The 20140-nt window shown below is 38.2% G+C and overlaps 1 protein-coding gene across 6 annotated transcripts in view; it reads left to right on the top strand.

Annotated features, from left to right (window-relative positions):
* sdk1a (sidekick cell adhesion molecule 1a) overlaps window positions 1-20140 on the top strand; it is a 331621-nt gene that overhangs the window by 260963 nt on the left and 50518 nt on the right. For all 6 annotated transcript variants that reach the window (XM_051886569.1, XM_051886567.1, XM_051886566.1 and 3 more), the window contains 10 exons: window positions 51-166; window positions 320-515; window positions 2508-2606; window positions 5595-5786; window positions 6505-6626; window positions 9912-10021; window positions 11646-11796; window positions 15831-16068; window positions 18233-18348; window positions 19264-19453. In XM_051886569.1, coding sequence (XP_051742529.1) covers window positions 51-166; window positions 320-515; window positions 2508-2606; window positions 5595-5786; window positions 6505-6626; window positions 9912-10021; window positions 11646-11796; window positions 15831-16068; window positions 18233-18348; window positions 19264-19453 — 1530 coding nt within the window. The remainder of the gene's footprint in view (window positions 1-50; window positions 167-319; window positions 516-2507; window positions 2607-5594; window positions 5787-6504; window positions 6627-9911; window positions 10022-11645; window positions 11797-15830; window positions 16069-18232; window positions 18349-19263; window positions 19454-20140) is intronic.

The raw sequence follows: 20140 nt of genomic DNA, 5'->3' as shown, positions 1-20140 counted from the left end.
TAAAAATAAGTTGAATAGGAGTCTAACATGTATTATGTGCTTGCTTGTAGTTCCTACAGCGCCCCCTCAGGGTGTGGAGGCCAAAGCAGTGAACTCAACCACCATTGAATTTACTTGGAATCCACCACCTCAGCAGTTCATCAATGGCATTAATCAAGGTTACAAGGTACACTCATTTCTCCTGTACTGGTTCCCACTGAGTCCAAGTCAAATATAGAAAATATATGTTTTGTGTCAGTGAACGTTTTGAGGGATTTTTTGGGTTGGTTTGATCCTTTATTTTCTTGTTCTGTTTGAGTGACATTGCTCTGTCCCTCAGCTGATGGCATGGCCCGAACGGTCTCCAGAGGATGTTATCGTTGTGACTATCACCCCTGATTATCACGGGACACGTCACCTCGGTTTCATCAGCGGTCTAAAAAAGTTCACCTGGTACCTGACGTCAGTGCTTTGCTTCACCACACCAGGGAACGGACCCCGCAGTGCCCCCAAACTGGTGCAAACTCATGAGGACAGTAAGTTATACATCTATGTATCTATCATACACCCGGTGCAACGCGGCGCCAGCTGCGACGCAAGGGTTTTTTGCTAGTTTCAACCCGACACAGTTATTATTTTCACGTCCTGCGCCACGTTGTTTAAATAGCAAGTGCATTTGCGCCCGTTTGTGCTGGTCTGAAATTTAAGGTGTGTTCAGGCGCATTGTTGGCACGTTGCTATTTTGAGGTAGCTGAAATAGACTGCCCCATGGCACAATGGCGCAGTATTTTTTTGTTATTTAAAGGGCATGTTAGTAACATGCGCCTATAGGCGGGTACACAACGCGAGTACATTCTGCTTATTACACACACAGAGACACGCAGCAGCGCACAAACATGCCAAATATTAAAAATAAAAGGATTACAATGTAAAAGATTATTATTGTGTGCATAAAGATAAAAATGCTTTGGTGGAATCCGGCTTGTCCCGTAGATGGTCTGCTCGCGCACTTTAACCTCGCGTATGAGCAGATCCATTTCCTCACTAGAGAAGCCTTCAAGTTTCTCCGCTTGCAAATTCCACCATATAAATAGCAATCCACCATGGCGCGAGTGCAGCTGGCTTTTAAAGGGAATGGGAGATGAGACTCTGATTGGTTTATTGCACGTTACGCCCAAAACACACCCGTTACTTATTAAGAGAATAGGGACAACCCTCTTAGACCATCCACCGACCATTTTTCCCATCATTAAACTAGCAAAAGTGGATTTGGGCACGCCTAAGTGCACTTGCGCCGTGCGCTTTAGACCATGTCATGATCTGTCACTCACTTAATCATATTACTTAATAAAATTGGTGCTCAGAAACGGGACTTACATAAAAAAAAAAGACCCTTTCTGTGCTGTTTGACACAAAATGCACTGAAATAACATTCATATAATCCTATATACAGTATATATAGGTAGGTGTGTGTGTGTGTGTGTGTGTGTCTGTGTGTGTGTCTGTGTGTGTGCGTTTTTGTGATTTATGAGGACACATTTGTATAATGACGTGGGTACTACACTGGTATTACGACATAAACATTGAAATAGCTTTAAAAACATACTAAAAATGTTTTTATTAAAATGTAAAAATGCAGAATGTTTTCTGTGATGGGTAGGTTCAGGGGTAGGGGTAGTGTAGGGGGGTAGACTGTACAGTTTGTACAGTATAAAAACCATTATGCCTATGGAATATCCTCACTTTGATAGCAAAACAAACCTGTGTGTGTGTCTATTAGAAAGAAATAAAATCATTTTTTAAAACATACCATAAAAAATACACCAACTTCTCAAAATACTGAGGAATTTAGCACAGTCATGAATATTTACTGCTATTACCAACCTGAGGTGAAAAACAAAGTACCTGTTGCATGAATATTTTAAATCCTCATTTTACTGAAAGCTTCAAGATAAAGTTAAACAGAACTAAATGTTTATTTTAATTAATGAGAAAGCCAAACCACAGGAGACTGCTCTTCATTTGGCAGGAAATATTTTAATACATGTAGCTTACTGCCAGCTTTTGGCCTTTACATCAGCATTGTGACAGTGTTCTTCCTCTACTGGGGTAGTTTGAGGGTGATAAAATACCAAATTACAACATGTCTTATAAAAGTCACATTAATTAAAGTGCTGCTCAGATTTAAGTACAAATACTGCTCTGTAGGTCAAGGCGATGTAATTATATCAGTGTCTTTAGGCATCTGTGACACTACAAGTGAGAAATTAGTTTGGTTACTTTCAAGAAAAATGTTACTGGAAAAAGAATGACCCAGGAAAAGAAACAATGCTTGTGTGCATGTCAGGTTTTGATATCATTGGAATCTTTGTTGTGGTTCATTAAAAAGGGACTAAATAATGCCTTATTTTACATGTTTCACAATTAGAGTGTGGATTAGTCTATAATCAGCTCAATTAGCCTACAATAGAAAGAGCTTGTTTAGAAGCAAAAGAAGGTCTACAACCGGGAAATGTCTTTGTGTTTAGTTCCAGGCCCTGTCGGTCGCTTGAGCTTTACAGAGATTTTGGACACATCTCTGAGAGTGAGCTGGGAGGAACCTGTGGATAAGAATGGCATCATTACTGGTGAGTGACTCTTCTGCTGCTTTTATTGATGTGATACCAAAAAAAAAAAAAAAAACAGACAGATATTTCATAATAATCAAGCAAAACACTTATATTTTGCAGCAGTAAGTTTGAATAAATTTGTTTGCCCCAGAATCTGCAAAACTCAGTTTTGGGAATGATGAGTTGTTCATTAGACTTGTCTTTCCTGGTAAATGAAATCTAATCTGCCACCCTCTGTTTAAATGTAGCTGAACATTGCATTAGACAAAGCAGGTGAGCCCGTAAAGGAGCTCAATTTTCATTTGGCAACTCTTGGGTGTTCGTATAGCTTTATTAATGGATACGCTTCTATTTAACACTTCATTGAGTTTTTGCACAAAGGCAATTATGGCATCGTTGTTTGCGTTCAGTTGGCAGAAAAATTTTCGCTCCCTGTTGCACAGCTGTAAAGGATGCTTTTGTGATTGTGTGTGTTTGTCTCTGCATGACTCTGTGTGAGCGCTGATGCATGTGTTTTAGCATTCCAGGAGTGCTATTTATCCATATTGTGTTTGAACCATTACCACTGGGAACGTAAAGTGCAGACAGATCAAAATAAAAGAAATGTTAACCACAATCAAAAGACCCGTAAGCATGAGTTGACCTTCAAGCATAAAACAAGAACATGAGCATGAATCTCACAAAACCTGTTCAAAATGATTGGAGGTCATATTTTACCCCAAAATCAAGAAAGAAATAAGAAATTAGATTTTGCTTTAAAAAAAAAAAAAAAAAAAAAATATTTTTAGGACTGTTAATATTTTTTGCATTGTGACATTATTTTAGAGAATTAAGCACATTCACGTACAGTCATCATTTCATATAAATCATCATATAAATCTAATGAAAGTAATCAAAAAATGTCATTTTAAATGTATATTTTTTATACACTACCATTCAAAAGTTTGTGGTCACTAAGATTTTCTTTTTTTGCAAGAAATTAATCAAATTTATTTGGCAAGGATGTATTAAATTGATCAAAAGTGACAGTAAAGACATTTATAGTGTTACAGTTTTCAGCATTGACAGTAATAAGGAATATTTCATTAGCAGCAAATCAGCAAAGAATGATTTCTGAAGGATCACGTGACACTAAAGACTGGAGTGAAGATGCTGAAAATTCAGCTTTGATATTTGACAGTGCTGGCAAAATGAGTCGCAGTGAGCACATTTTCAAAAATGAGTTATTGTTTTTTTCATATTCTGAAAGTGAAAGTGACATGTGAAGGCCAAGTATGGTAACCCATACTCAGAATTTGTCCTCTGCATTTAACCCATCCAGTTACTGCACACATATATTAGGAGAAAACGAGTAATGCAAAAATTACAGCAAAAATGGCTGCCCGCTGCTCCAGGTGTGCAGTGGGCAGCCATTTTTGCTGTGGCACCCTGGGAGCGACTGGGGGTTATGTGCCTTGCTCAAGGACACCTCAGTAATTTTCCTGCTGGTATTGAGAATCAAACCCACAACCTTTGGGTTACCAGACTCTCTGACTCTCTTCAGGCCACAACCGCCCCCAGTTCTCTATTAAGACGAGTCTGACAAAAAAATGACTGAGCTACACCTGTTTGAAGTCGATAGTCAGCAAAGTCAGTTTTGAGAAAAATCAAGTTAAAGTTTTCTGAAGGTTCCAAAAATCAAAATCACCTAGCAAACATACCTTAAAATTCCTGGTAATACCACCAAATTTGGCACAAACAAAGTCAAAACCCAAATCTTGAACTTTTTTCCCATGGTACCGCAATGCACCACATGGGGTGTTTTGACCCCGCGACCATGAACCATGGTTACATTCCTAACCTGAGACGTTTTGTGACCAATTGCATCATGCTAAAGTTCGGATTTATCATTTGAATGAGATATTGACTGTGTTAATAGGGTGGGATCATTTTCTCTGTTCCTCACAAAGAGATATTGTATAACTTCAGAAGATTTTTAATACGTTTATACTATTTTTTATTTTTTTTTTGCAATAAATACATGTGACTAGTTTTTTCTGCTTGTTACAAGTTTTATGTTGTGGAGAGGTGGGTAGGTTTAGGGTAGGAGTGGGGTTAGGTGCTTAAAAAATATATCAAAGTATATATATAAATATATAATTTGTACTTGTACACGAGGCAAGCTATTGAATAAAGCCGTTTTGATGCCTTGGAACTGAGTAGAATATTTCCACAATGTCCAAAAATTACTGAACCTTTAAATATGAAAATAATGTTACAAATCTAAATCAGTCCTAAAATATCGGGGGTTTATTTCCTGTATGCCAAATATAATTTTTTTCTTTTTTGCCATGAAATTTGACTAAGACAACATATTTTCATGAGAGTCACTGGTGAAGTCTCAATAATGCGGAGAAAGAATTAGATCTGGACTAATGAGGCAGCGGTAGATTGATACTGGACAGATTAAGCCGAGTGAGTTGCGGAACGGCACTGGATGTTGATTGAAAGTATGGAGACGAATGAGATCAGACATACATTAGACTAAATAGCTCCTGTCTATATCAATGTACACAGCATTGTTGCTCTTTGAATGTTGCCTATGCCTGTTCACCAGTGGGCTCTCCCAGCGCAAAGCTTGATTTATGAGCACCTCAATGAAAAAGGACATTCAGCGATTGGAAACAGTGCTGACTCTGGGAGAAAATACTCCCAATAAACAGCAAATTACATAGGATCTCTGCTGGCTATTAGTCTCAGTTAGATGCAGGTTAGGGGGCAGGGCCCAGGGTCTAGACAACTCACTACAGCAGTTCCCCATTTCACCCACCTTGTTTGTTAAAGAGAGATTGTTTATTTCAAGTTCAAGACCTCAGAAAAATTCCTCCTACTCTGGCGAGTTGTCATCCCAGGTTGGACTTGGGCGAGAGGCCCCAAATTGGCCCGTTCCCATGGGTTTTTTAGCTATAAAGTGTGTAAAACTCAAAAGACTTCTTGAGTTTCAATGAAAGTGATGGTGTTTTGCAGGTTACCTGGTATCCTGGGAGGTGCAGGGGAAGAACCAATCACGGGTAGCGCGCACCTTGGCCAACACTACGCTGGACTACAAGGTCACCGGCCTGACATCTCTCACCACGTACACCCTGGAAGTGGCAGCTATGACCGAGGCGGGAGTTGGAACTGTAACGTCCTCCACCATTTCGTCAGGAGTGCCACCAGGTCTTTCGTAGCTTTTGAACATAAAAATTAAAAGCTGTATTACAGGAGCTACTCTTCCTTATTTATGAATGCGTGTTTTACACAAACAATATAAGAATGAATGATGATCTTTTGAGCTGGCCTTTTCTGCTCAGAAACTGAAAAGTTGTTGCTCATGCACTGCCATAAATCAAATGTGGCACTGAAGGAGAAATTTTCATTTGTACCAGCTTTAAGGCAGACTTTCTCTTGTTCACTGAAAGAAGGCAAATGCTGAATTGGCTGAATGCCAAGCCAAAACCATAATGCCTGCTGATAAATTGCATATTGTCAGACATTAGGGAAACAGACGTCTACACATCTCAGTGGGGATTTTGGGCAGATGCAAGACTATCGTCTGTTATTTGATTTAATTCCAGTGTAATTTCATCAAAGGTTTCTCGACCCAAATGATACTTTTTATCTCTGCACTTCAAAAGAATCACAAATCTCTCTTTTTTTTTGACTAAGTCCCTTGTGCAACATGGATCTACACACTGTTATTAAAAATATTCTGGTCATGATTTAGAAATGTTGGGTGTTATTGACTTTAGAAGGCAGGCTTGTGGATGTTTTGTATTTATTGATTGTTGTGATGTGTGGATGTTGTTTAGAAGTGACTTTTAACTTTTTTATTTAATTTTTTTATTTGTCTATATTCCATCTTTATTTGCTTTTTGGGTTTTTGCCTTTAACACAGAACTTCCCGGGCCTCCATCAAATCTGGTTATTTCCAAGATCAGTTCACGATCTGCTACACTGAAGTTCCGTGCAGGGGATGATGGGAAGACGACCATCTCCAAGTGGATTGTTGAGGGGCAGGTGAGTCATATTTCAGTTCTTCTTTATCTGATCATTATCCGCCTACCAACACGAGCTTGCCTGAAGCTGTACATCCTCACAGTGCTCCCTGATGAGTCTTCACCAGCAAATAAAAACATTTTACATGATAATGAAACATCCCTGCAGTGTTGAGCAAAGTACTTAGGATGATTTGTGTAGGCTTTGTCTCCTAATCCTAGCAATGTACTTTTCAGTTATTTTGACAGCTTGACGGATAAATCAGCTGGATTCAAGGTGGACAGTGGTGAAAAAAACATCTGCACAATTTTTATTTGTCTGTCAGTATTCACCGAATAACATTTTTGGTGGTTGTATCGTATCTCAGAAAAATGAAAAGGAATGATTAAATCAATCAGTCAGTTCTTGAGGATTCAAGGCGGGACAGTGGAGCAAAAAATATCAGCAATTTTTATTTTTCAGTCAATATACACTGAACAAAATTTTTGGTTATTGTATCAATTCTCAAAAAAATAAATAAAATAACATTATCAAGTCTTTCAGGATTGAGGGTGAGACAGTAAATCAAAAAAAAAATTCTGTGCTATTTTTATTTGTCAGCCAGTGTACACGTTTTATAATAAAAAATTTTTAGAATAACATTTTTTATTATTGTACACTGCCCCGCCAAAAAAAAAAAAAAAAAAGTTGTTTGGATTTGAATAGGCAAATACTTAAGAGTCTATGGATGGATCATTATTACAGTGATTATTATGTTTCTAGCATGTTATATGTTTGGCAACGGTTCTTTTAACCCTAAAAGATGGAGTGTGTAGCTTTTCATTCCTTAAACAACCATGTATTAAGATGTATCATGGCCATATTCCAGGATGACAATGTCAAGATTCATCAGGCTCAAATTGTGAAAGAATTGTTGGGAGAGAACATGAAGAATCATTTTCACACATGAATTGGCACTGACCTTAACCTCAGTGTACGTTTTTGGGATGTGCTGGAGGAGACTTTACAGAGTGCTCACCTCTTGTATTGTCAATACAAGATCTTGACCAAAAAATGATGCACCTCTCGAGGAAAATAAATGTTGTGATGTTATTCCCATCAAGAGGTGCATCAGTTTTTGGTCAAGATATTATATTGACAATGCAAGAGGTGAGCACTCTGTAAAGTCTCCTCCAGCACATCCCAAAGACTTTCAATGAAATTAATGAAATTTCATGTGTGAAAATAATTCTTCATGCTCTCTGAACCATTCTTTCACAATTTTAACCCTGGTGAATCTTGACATTGTCATCCTGGAATATGTCCACGATGTGTCTTCCTACATGGTTGTTTAAGAATTGAAAAGCTACACACTCCATCTTTAAGGGTTAAAAGAACCGTTGCCAAACATATAACATGCTCGAAAAATAATAATCACTGTAATGAATAATGATCTATTCATAGATTCTTAAGTATTTGCCTATTTAAATCCAAACAGCGACTTTTTTTTTTTTGGTCGGGCAGTGTATCTTGTCTCACAAAAAATAAAATAAAATTAATTTTAACATTTAAAATGAAAAAAATTGAAGATATTGAAAAATGTAAAAGGTCACATCAAAATCTCACTTTGATTTGACCGTTTTGCTAATCAGCTCATTATTTATTATGCATAAGGTTACGCCGTGCACATTCAGTAGTGTTTAAGGGTTCAAACCTGCATCCAGCTGTCATCACAGGGTTTTAAAAACAGCCAGCATGCAGACTTATCACACATACTCGATTAACTTCTACTCAGCACTTCCATTTCAACCTGAATAACAGCAAGTTCCAGTTGTGATTGCCCTCCACAGCTCAGAGATGTATTGAGAGCGCATCCTCGCCCTTTCCACATCGCCTGCGACTTTAGCAAAAGTGATGACAGATTGAATCACATGACTGACTCCTAATTTGTAATCGACGTCAACTCTCTGAACTTGACGCCGGCCCGGAGCTTGCAAAAGGAAGCCTCGGCTTTTCATGTGGCGGTACTTGAATTCCAGAGTTGATTGAGGCCGGGCTATCTGCCGCTGCAGAAATCTGTCACAGAGCGAGAGAGAGGCCCTGCATACGCACCAGCTATGAAATACAACAGCGGTCTCCAGCATAAGGTGCCACGCGTCTAACATCTATCACGTTGGCATAAATGCTTACCGCATACAGTACACTCCACTGGTCATAGTAAATCTTCCTGAGTGCTATGAGCTTTGATTGGTTTAGACTTGGCTCGCACAATGTGTTTGAAATGGGGCAGTGGCTGGCACTGTCCTGGACTCAATTGAAAAAGCTTTAACCTGCTCCGCTCTGCCTTCCTGCTGAAGGCACGTTCACTACAAAACACTCTAAGAGCCTTTGGCCTGTGATGTACCGGGTATAATGAAGTGCAGTGTGTGGATTTTTCTCCTCCTTTCATTAACTTCACTACTTGGACTCTGCATTTGACAAATGCTGAGAGATACCTTTCTCAAAGGGTCTGTAAAATGGCTCTTTTCAGATGTTTGGAAATGCCATGGCAGATTAATGTCTAGGTAGTCTCATGTAGCCAGACTACTGCCAAAAAGGCTGGTCCACTTTTTATTCTGGACAAGAACCACCCATCTGACTGACACATAAAATTGCTAACTGCTTTTTTAGGATGGAAATCATAGATTTTGTAGTGCTTTTTGTAGCAGCCCTGGAAATTGTAAACATGACTTTTTGTCCTGGTGATAAATGAGTGTATGACAAAACCTGTACCTTTGATTGGAGCTTTCAGTTTTGAGAAAACTCTTGCAAAATTCATATTTGCAAAATTCTTCCCATAGCATTTCTAAAAAATCTATTTATAGGTCTGTCAAAGTTAATGTGCTAACTTAAAATATTTATTAAATATGTTTAATGCAGTATTTTTTTAAAACACTTCTTTCGAATTATATTTATTGTGGAAAAGAAAATATTGAAAATCTTACTCTTCAGATTATTATTCCTCTGTCTCTATTAGTGAGTAGGAAAAATGACACAATGACAATATAAAAAAAATAAAACAGCTGAGTTCTCGAGGTTTCAAAGTGGGACATTTATGCAAAATTACAGTGCAAAAACATTTACACTACTTTCGTTTGTCAGTTAACGTACACTGAACAATGAAAATGCTGTCATGTTCATCTCTTAATATTTGTCTCACAGTATGAATGGGTCTGTCAGTTAAAATGATACTGATGCCTTCATATTTTAATAAGGGATCATCATTTTTTGTAGTCGTTTGTTGGTATTGTTGCCACATACTGTAACAGCAGGGCTCTCTGCCTTCAGGTGGGCAGTATTGGAGATGAGGAAGAGTGGAAGGTGTTGTACGAGAAAGAGAACGACCCTGAAGCTCAGTTGCTGGAGGTGCCCAATCTCACACCGTTCACACACTACAGGTCAGTGTTGTTTCTGTACAAACAAACATTAGCTGCATTAAGACAGCAATTGCCATTTAAACAGAATTTTCATTTGCTTTAATCTGAATAAATACACATTTTAAGTGAGCCTAATCAAATTAAGACATGTAGATTACTCCAATTACAGTTGCATTAATGAAGACAAGTATACACCCTAATCACATTATGATTCTGTGCCTGCATAAACAAATCGAATGGTTCACAGTTCAAGTCAGAACACTATGGCAATGTTTTCCGTTCTGTATTTATGCCTGTGATCTTGTTATTTTCTGCTTCTTTCCCTGAGGATGCCTTTAATTCATTCCTTTCTTCTTTCCTGTTCTTTCTGATCTTGACATCTTTGTAATATTTGTCTTATGCTGAAAAAAGACAATTGAACTGAGATTTGCTACAGAACTGCTGAGACATAGTATGTGCATGAAATCTATTTACCCACAGAAAACACTTATTTTATGCATGGACTTCAGAATTCACTACACACTGCAAGTTCTGCGAGTGACGGCCGCATTTGAATGATCATTCTGTGTGTGTACAGAATACAACACTGAAAAGTCACCCCAAAACTTGCAGTGGTCAATATGGTGATAACCAGAGCTACAATATAGCATTTGTCATCTTGTGGATGTAAATAACAAACATGCAGGCCAACTGTTTAACCTGTTTTGTGTTGTTGTTGTTGCTAAAAAAACTAATAGCAACCAATGATTTAATATTTATCAACTGTTCTTAGTAAACTGTGGAGCTAAAATGGTCTCTAAACTAATGTGTTTACAAATTATGATTGACAAGCATGAGCCTATTCACATTCACAAAACAGTTTATATATTTGCAAACAGCATTTCACATTATCCTAATTCACATTAACAAAATATGATTTGCAAATATTCATAAAGATTCACAAATGCAAAGCACAATTCTTAAATATACAGGTATGTTTCTACATGTACAAATTGATCTGCGTTTGCAAATAGTCATGTGTGGGAGAATCGTTATGGATTTGTGTGGGCCAATCTTGAGAACAGACATTCTCTTTAGCCAATCAGATGTGAGTTTTCAACCAGGCCAATCATAATAGTGTAAAAATATTCTTTTATAAGGCCTGTTAACTTAAATAGATTATAATTAAATCTTAAAGAAATATTAAAAAGTCACAGCACTTGTGTTGTGACAGCATTAAAGCCTCTATTATTTAGGACGCTTTTTTAAAAAAGAGCTATTCAGTCTTTTATGTGTAATCAGATTATGTCCAGTAATATATAGCTACTGCTGTTATCTAAACAGGTTTAATGTCTGACTTCATCCGTTTGTTTTAGACAGCTTGAATCATCTCTGAGCTTCATGATGAACTGCTTGCCTCTGTGTTTTTCTCTACCCCGCAATTTATGTCACATCTTATGGATGTTGCTGCAGCCTCTCCATTTGTTCTGCCCACTGATAAACTTTGATTTCATGGTAATTGGTGCAATTATAAAGTGAATTGCAGCGGACACAGGCCCACACAGGGTTCTTTACAAACTCTACAGCCATCTATTTTCCCACTGGGAAGTGTTGCCAGTATTGAGTTAAGTTTTAACGATGTGATTGATTAACTTAATGGTTACAGGTTCCGAATGCGGCAGGTGAATATCGTGGGCCCGAGTCCAGTGAGCGTGCCATCCCGTGTAATTCAAACCCTGCAGGCTCCTCCGGACATGGCACCCAGCAGCGTGACTGTACGCACGGCCAGTGAGACCAGCTTGTGGCTACGCTGGGTGGTAAGTAGCATTGTGGTTAAAAATCTGGGCTTGTAACTGAAAGATTGTAGGTGTAGACTCCGCAAGAGAGAATTTATCACCATTTGATGAGCTACAGTATCGTATGGAAACAATGATGATATTATGGAAGCTTGTTTCTACCATGGAATAACAAATAAAAAGGTAATTGCTACTTTTTATCTCGCAATTCTGACTTTATTTATCGCAATTCCAAGTTTATAACTCACAAATATGACTTTTTCTCAGAATTGTAAGATATAAACTCGCAGTTGCGCAATTTTCAGTTACACAGAAGGCATCACCATCTTTGCCAAAACGGCTTGATACTTCAAAGAATTCATGATGTCCTTCATACAGTCAAGATTTCTACTTCCTGCAACAGCAAAGAACCCCCATAACAAGACTGGACCACTATGGAGATGGTGTTCTTCTGCTCATAGGATCTGCAGCTTTGCCAAATGCCACTCTTGACCAAGAAGAACATAAAAGGCTGACTTAAATATGCTTAAATTCATTTGGATATACCTGTGGAGTTGTGGAAGAATGTTTTATGGAGGGATGTGACCAAACTGGAACTTTTTGGACTTATGGATCAGTGGTACGTCTGGTGCAAAAATCTTTTGAGCAGAAGAACACCATCTCCATGGTCAAACATGGAAGTGGTCCAGTCTTGTTATGGGGTTCTTTTCTGTTGCAGGAAGTAGAAATCTTGACTGTATGAAGGACATCATGAATTCTTTGAAGTATCAAGCCATTTTGGCAAAGATGGTGATGCCTTCGGTGCAGAGACTGAAGCCTGATGATCAATGAACTTTCCTGCAGGACGGCCGTCCCAAAGTATATATCCAAATCTGCTTAAGCTTGGTTCAGGGATCAGTCGTAGAATGTTCTTGAGTGGCCTGTACAGTCTTCAGATTGACATCTCATTGAAAATATTTGGTGGAATTTGTAGAAAGCATTTTTAGTATATTATTGTCATGTAATCGTACCCTAGTGCGTATAATTCAGCAGTTTCATATCTGCACTGAGAAATCTGTCAGAAAACTGTCAGTTAGACTTCTGGCATATTGATCTGGTCAGTTAAGTAGCAGAGGGGGTTGTTAATCAGTTTCAGCTGCTTTGGTGTTAATGAAATTAACAACAGTTGCACTAGATGGGCAACAATGAGACGACCCCCAAAACAGGAATGGTTTTACAGGTGGAGGCCACTGACATTTTTTTCCCTACTCATCTTTTCTGACTGTTTTTTACTAGTTTTGCATTTGGCTAGGGTCAGTGTCACTACTGGTAGCATGAGGCTATACCTGGACCCTACAGAGGTTGCACAGGCAGTCCAACTCCTCCAGGATGGCACATCAATATACGTGCCATTGCCAGAAGGTTTGCTGTGTCCCCCAGCACAGTCTTAAGAGCATGGAGGAGATTCCAGGAGACAGGCAGTTACTCTAGGAGAGCTGGACAGGGCCGTAGAAGGTCCTTAACCCATCAGCAGGACCGGTATCTGCTCCTTTGTGCAAGGAGGAACAGGATGAGCACTGCCAGAGCCCTACAAAATGACCTCCAGCAGGCCACTGGTGTGAATATCTCTGACCAAACAATCAGAAACAGACTTCATGTGGGTAGCCTGAGAGCCCGACGTCCTCTAGTGGGCCCTGTGCTCACTGCCCAGCACCGTGAAGCTTGATTGGCATTTGCCATTGAACACCAGAATTGGCAGGTCCGCAACTGGCGCCCTGTGCTTTTCACAGATGAGAGCAGGTTCACCCTGAGCACGTGACAGACATGAAAGGGTCTGGAGAAGCCATGGAGAACGTTATGCTGCCTGTAACATGGTTCAGCATGACTGGTTTGGTGTTGGGTCAGTGATGGTCCATCACCATGGAGGGACGCACAGACCTCTACAGGCTAGACAATGGCACCAGGGCATCACTGAGGAGCTCAGTGATGCCCTGGTCCAGATCTGGGAGGAAATACCCCAGGACATCATCCGTCGTCTCATTAGGAGCTTGCCCCGACGCTGTCAGGCATGCATACAAGCACGTGGGGGCCATACAAACTACTGAGTACCATTTTGAGTTGCTGCAATGAAATTTCAGCAAAATGAACTAACCTGCTGCATAATTTTTTCACTTTGATTTTCAGGGTGTCTTTGAATTCAGTCCTCCTGTAGGTTGATAATTTTCATTTCCATCAAACAATGTGGCATCCTTTCGTTCCTAACTTATTACCCAGTCCATATCAGTATAGATATCCAGCAAGATATTTTTCCCCATTGAGATCTGATGTGTTTTCGAAGTGTTCCTTTAATTTTTTTGAGCAGTGTATAAAGTAAGCCAAGTACATTATATTCAGTTGACTTCATTCAATAATTCAGGGCCTTGATTCATTTTTTTTTTTTTTTTTGCAGAGGTTGGAATGGCAAAAAACAGGGTCAAGGAAGCTATTACATTGTAACTTTCACTCCTGGTGTTCTGACAGGCTGTCATTATCTTGTATCACACATGAATTCAGGCTAGGATGTTGAAAGCAGGGTGTTTTTAGACATCTATCGATTTTCACCTGATATAAAGACTGCTGACATATGAGAGCTAGTGCCTAAATTGAGTTTCTCAAATTGAAGCTCTTTACCTGTCAAATTAAAAGCACATGAGAGCTGATGTTTTGCCAGTTTGTGACATCTCACTTACCTTTTGGCTCCCACTCAAAATCGTTCAGTGGATTTTTTTGGGCACGTAAATGATGAAGCATTATTAAATATGCGTATTAAATATAAATATGAGATTTATAGGAGCATGTATATTTAATTGGGTTAGGCTGAGCTCAGTGTGCTTACATTAGCAATGTTCAGGACTCTGCTGAGACTGCGTGTTATAGAGGCTACACTGTTTATTTTTACACTGCTTTTTTCATCTTTTTTGTCTAATGAAAAAGTTCTATATTTTATCATATATTTATCATTTTTAGTCCATTTCACCCTGAGGGAAAAGGTATATAATTTTAGTCAAGGAAAATAATATTTTAATTGAAGATACTGCTTGAAATTACAAAAAAGGTGTGTCAAATAGTGAAAAACCAAATGTTAAAACATTTTGAGACATACATTACCGTTCATAAGCTTGGGGTGTGTACTATTTTTTTATTTTATTTTTTAAAGAAGTCTATTCTGCATTTATTTGATCAACAAAACCACAGTAAAAACAGTAAAATTGTGCAGTATTATAATTTACACTAACAGTTTTCTATTTGAATATATTTTAAAATGTAATTTATTCCTGTGATGCAAAGCTGAATTTTCAGCATCATTACTCCAGTCTTCAGCGTCACATGATAATTCAGAAATCATTCTAATATGATGATTTAATGCTCAAGAAACATTTTATTATTATTATCTTGTTTTATATTGTTGAAAACAGTTGAAAACTGCATAATATTTTTGGAAACCATGATACATTTTGTTCTTAGGATTATTTGATGAATAGACAGTTCAAAAGAACAAGATTGATTTAAGTTAAAAACCTTTTAAGTTAAACCTTTTATCAGTTTTATGTATCCTTGCTGATTAATTTCTTACAAAAACAAATATCATTGACCCCATACCTTTGAATGGTAGTGTAAAATACCATTAACATAACAACATAAACATTTATTTGTTTAAATATTTATGAATATATAAAAGATTTGTTACTATAACCAAACTATATCACGTGAAAACTGTGCATTCACTTCAGTGAGTGTCAAAAGTTGTATCATTATAGTTGATAAATCTTAAATATGGCGGTTCAGTACTAAGATTGAATTATTTAAATAAATTCTTTCTAGATTTTTCTTCTGCAAGACATTGTTAGTTCATTGTTAATATCTTACAGTGCTATTTTTTTCTTGTCTTTAATGGTCCTCTGTATGTATTCATTAAAATCATGATGTATCTTTTTTTCTCATCTTCATTACTGATCATAAAAAACACCCTTTGTCAAGGAACATCTCCGTCAGTAATTCTGTTTACTTATTCTGAGAGTCTGATGTTTCCCCGGCAGCCACTGCCAGAGACCGAGTACAACGGAAACCCGGAGAGCGTGGGCTACAGGGTCAGAGTGTTGCGAGCGGACCTGCGGGGTGAGGCCAACATACGATTGGTGAACGACAGGCTGGAGAGGGAGATCACCCTGGAGGGCCTGGAGGAGTGGACCGAGTACCAGCTGCAGATCCAGGCCTTTAATTCCATAGGCCCTGGACCCTGGAGTGAGACCGTGAAGGGTCGTACACGGGAGTCAGGTGAGGACAGCCAGTTTGGGCACAAATGTGACTGATACCTGTCGGATACAGAGACATATTTGCCACTGTGATGCAGAGAACATCTTGAAATTTCCTTTCTCAGGATAATCATATTCTCAAATGTAAACAGGTGGTTGGCAAATTGAATTTTATTTCCTTTATGTGATCACATAACAGCCCCTCACAACACCCTCAATCTGTCTGGCTCGAAAGGCTGCTCTCTGAATGCATGCCTACACTACAGATAAGAAGCAAGGTGATTGGCTGCCTGGTGTCGCTACTTATCTTTACCGTTGCTTTCTGCAAGATGCACGCAAGAGAGATTTATGGCCCCAAATGGCTGCAATGGAAACTCCTAAAATCTGATATTTAAAGGTGAAGAGTGTCATTTCTGTGTCGCTGATAATATCAAACTGAATTGCAAATATGTTTATATTTTTTGAAAACAACGAGAATGATGTTTACTCATGCAAAACTCTTCACACAATGCTATTGCAATAGTTTTGTGGGTTGCTAGGGTGTTCTGGGTGGTTGCTAGCCTAAGACTAAAGAAATTAGTACTTTTATTGAGCAAGGAGACATTAAATTGATCAAAAGTGACAGTAAAGACATTTATAATGTTACAAAAGGGTAACACTTTAGTTTAGGGTCCAATTCTCAATATTACTAGTTGCATATTACTAGGATATTGGCTGTTTATTAATACTTATAAAGCAAAGCACATATTAATTCTTATTAACTAATTCTTTACTAACTATTAATAAGCAGTAATTAGAAGTTAATTGGGGCAAAAGATGTAGTTAAAAGTTAGTTGATAGTAAGAACTGGACCCTAAACTAAAGTGTGACCTACAAAGGATTTATGTAAGCAATAAGGTACGAGAGGCTGTGCTATATCGTGAATAAGTCACGGCTGAAGGGTGTTGTTAGGCACGACGCGAAGTGGAGTCGTACCTCTTGTACCTTGCTTTTATAAAATGGTTACCACATAATACAAATATTAAAGCCAAAAATATGTATCAATGCAACTTTCATGAAGTAAACTGTCACTAAAAGCCTTCCTTACGCTGGAAAAAATTGTCCCTGACCGTGAACAGCAACAGAAGTTACATTATTACACCACTAGATGGCGGCAAAGACTGTCTTTATGAGTGTGTCAGTCAGTAGCGAAGACTTTTACATTGAAAAGACTGAATTGTTGTGAACACGAAACAAGACGCTACTGACAAATGCTTTGACTAGCACGGAAAACCCCTTAACTGTTAAACGGACAAGATAATACATCGGACATTTAAGCAGATTTTTTATTATGAACATAGGACTGACCTGAAGGAAAATGCTAAATCTGAATGCAGGTAATAAACTCACTCACTCAATCTCTTTCTCACAACACTCTTCTACATAATACAGTAATCTTCAATGAACAATATCAATTGAGAACAAACAGTTTACGTTGCTAAGAGTGGTTGCTAAGGGTGTTGTGTAGTGATACACAGAACCGTTGGGTGAAGCGGTATTAGCCGTGTTTTATCGTGAATAAAACACAGCTATTGACCAATCAGAATCAAGGACAGGAACTAACCGTTTTATAAATTTCAAATAAATGCTTTTCTTCTGAATTTTCTATTCATCAAAAAACCCTGAAAGAAATACATTCCACCATTTGGTTGATCAGTTATCTCACCCCAGACTTATCCATGTGGTCAAGTAATGAATGAATAAGTCAGTGCTGTTAGTTGTGCCACTCAAACATATTGCAATTCCATTTGGTGCCACTAGTGGTTCAGAAATTGCACACTTCAACATTAATAGTCATTTGGAAAGCTGCGCTTGGATGACCGTAATCAAAAAATGAAGTTTGTGTGCAAAGGGAGTCATTATGTATTTGTGTGGCTAGCAGCCCACATGTAGGGACGTTCTGGGCTGGCCGTACTGTATGATATGTGGCCTGGTGCTGAAGGTCTGTCAGTCTTTCAGTGGTCTGTTCACTGTCTCCTCACGCTCACACTCTTGTTTGCTGCTCACACGCTAATGCTGTTTGCTTTCTTTCCTCCCCATGACATTGGACAGGTGACTAATCCACGTGAGTTTACTCAGTACTCGGGGCCGTGTGTTAAGGCACTGTGCGATAAGGGAGTGTGATTTGTCTTTGTCTGTTTGTGCAGTGCCATCGGGGGCTCCGGAAAATGTGACGGCAGAGGCCATGAGCTCCAGTCGCATCCTGGTAACCTGGGGCCCTGTTCCTGAGCACGAGCAGAACGGAAACATCCTCGGATACAAGGTGGTTACTTGTGAGAATAGCTCTCTGTTGTTTTTTGGTTTTTTTTTGCATTCTTTGTGATTTTACACAAATGAAAATGACCTCTGACTGATGTCAAGTAGTGCGCTGAGGTACTCTGAAACAATGTCTGCTGAAGGAGCCCTTGGCTCAGTATAATAAGCGTCTCAGAAGTAAATAAAGGTTTTTTCTCATGTATGATTGACCCCTTAAACCATGTTCTGTATGATGAAATGACATGCAAGGTTTGATGTTTTTCCTCTTGAGAAGAGGAGGCATTGTTTTTATTCTTCATTGAAACCAACATTTCCTATAATAACTACTCATTGCAGCTCTACTACCCTCAAAATGTATTTCTGTAAGTATATATATATATATATATATATATATATACTGTAAAATATATTTATTTATTTATTTAAATCTATCTTAAAAAATAAGACAAAAATACTAAGAAAAATATTACTGCAGTGTTAAAGTTTAGTATAAGTTTGGTATAATCTCTTTAACTTTTTATGCATTTTATGTCATATAATACCATCAATATGTTGTTTTTTTCTTAGAAGCGCTATAAAGCATGTTCCAGTAGCATTTTAATTTCATTTCAAGTAATGAACTTGGTCATTCATGCATTCATTGAAAGTCTGACCCTTGCAGAAAGATAAATATTTGCAGTTAGATGAGTTGATGTGTACCCATATGTTCAGAGAAGCTTCTCTGGTTAAAAGTCAACAGTAATTAAGACAGGAGGCTTTATGGGAGGACCCAGAGGAACCAACTTTATGCCATTCTGCCTTACTAACAGCTATCCCTGTGTGTTTCCATTTAATGTGATCTTAAATTAAAGTCAGTCACAATCACAAAAGCACACAACAGTGGTGTAAGCTGTAAACATGCTTAATATACTTATTCTTCCAGGTTCTCTACAAAGAGAAAGACTCAGATTCTGAGGCACAGGTGAACGTGGTTAAAGGGAATCTGACACAGTCTGTCTTGCTGAGGAACCTGCGTAAATATGTCCAGTACGAAATCCAAGTTTTGGCTTTTACACGAATCGGAGATGGGCAACTCAGCAGCCCCGCAGTCCTGGAGAGGACCAAGGATGATGGTGGGCATATTTTTCTGTTTCATGACTGAAATTAAATTTAATGACCTCATTGGGCACTTAAAGGAATACTTTTCCAAAAAAATACTGCAATTATTTCTGTGGAATACAAAGTATTTTTAATGATTACATCAGCTCACACAACAACAGTACATAGTCAAAAAAAAAAAAAAAAAAAACAGAAAAGCATCTTACACGTATTATCAACAACTTTTGTATAATATTCCAAGCATTTTCATGCCACACGAAGGCTTTGTATGAGGAACAAATTGAAATATAAATCATTATTCAGTACTGATGTGACCGGATCATTGATTCAGTGAGTTTAGCTTGAGAATCAAATCAGCGAATGAAACTTTATTTTTTTGACTCTCTTCTTTTCAGTGAACCATGATCAAGTTCACAAATTTCACTGATTCATTCACAAATCTAAATTCAACTGTCAATGTCACGATTATAGACTTCTATTTTGTAATTCTGTTCCGTTAGTTCCTGTTTTGCCTACTCCGTTTAGTTCCTGTTTCATTGGTTAATGATTATCTCCTTGTTAGTGTCTGATTACTAATGTTTTACACCTGTCAGTCATTGTGTTCATCTTGAATTTAAGCTCCTTGTTGTGCTCAGTCCTCTGTTGGTTCTCGTATGTGGTTTTGTATGTCCCCCATGTTTATTATTAAAGTCCGCTTTATT

The sequence above is a fragment of the Ctenopharyngodon idella genome, chromosome 3 (assembly GCF_019924925.1).
Source record: "Ctenopharyngodon idella isolate HZGC_01 chromosome 3, HZGC01, whole genome shotgun sequence".
In the NCBI taxonomy this organism is placed as follows: domain Eukaryota; kingdom Metazoa; phylum Chordata; class Actinopteri; order Cypriniformes; family Xenocyprididae; genus Ctenopharyngodon; species Ctenopharyngodon idella.
The sequence above is the reverse complement of the archived record's forward strand: the minus strand, read 5'-3'. Positions and strand labels throughout refer to the sequence as shown.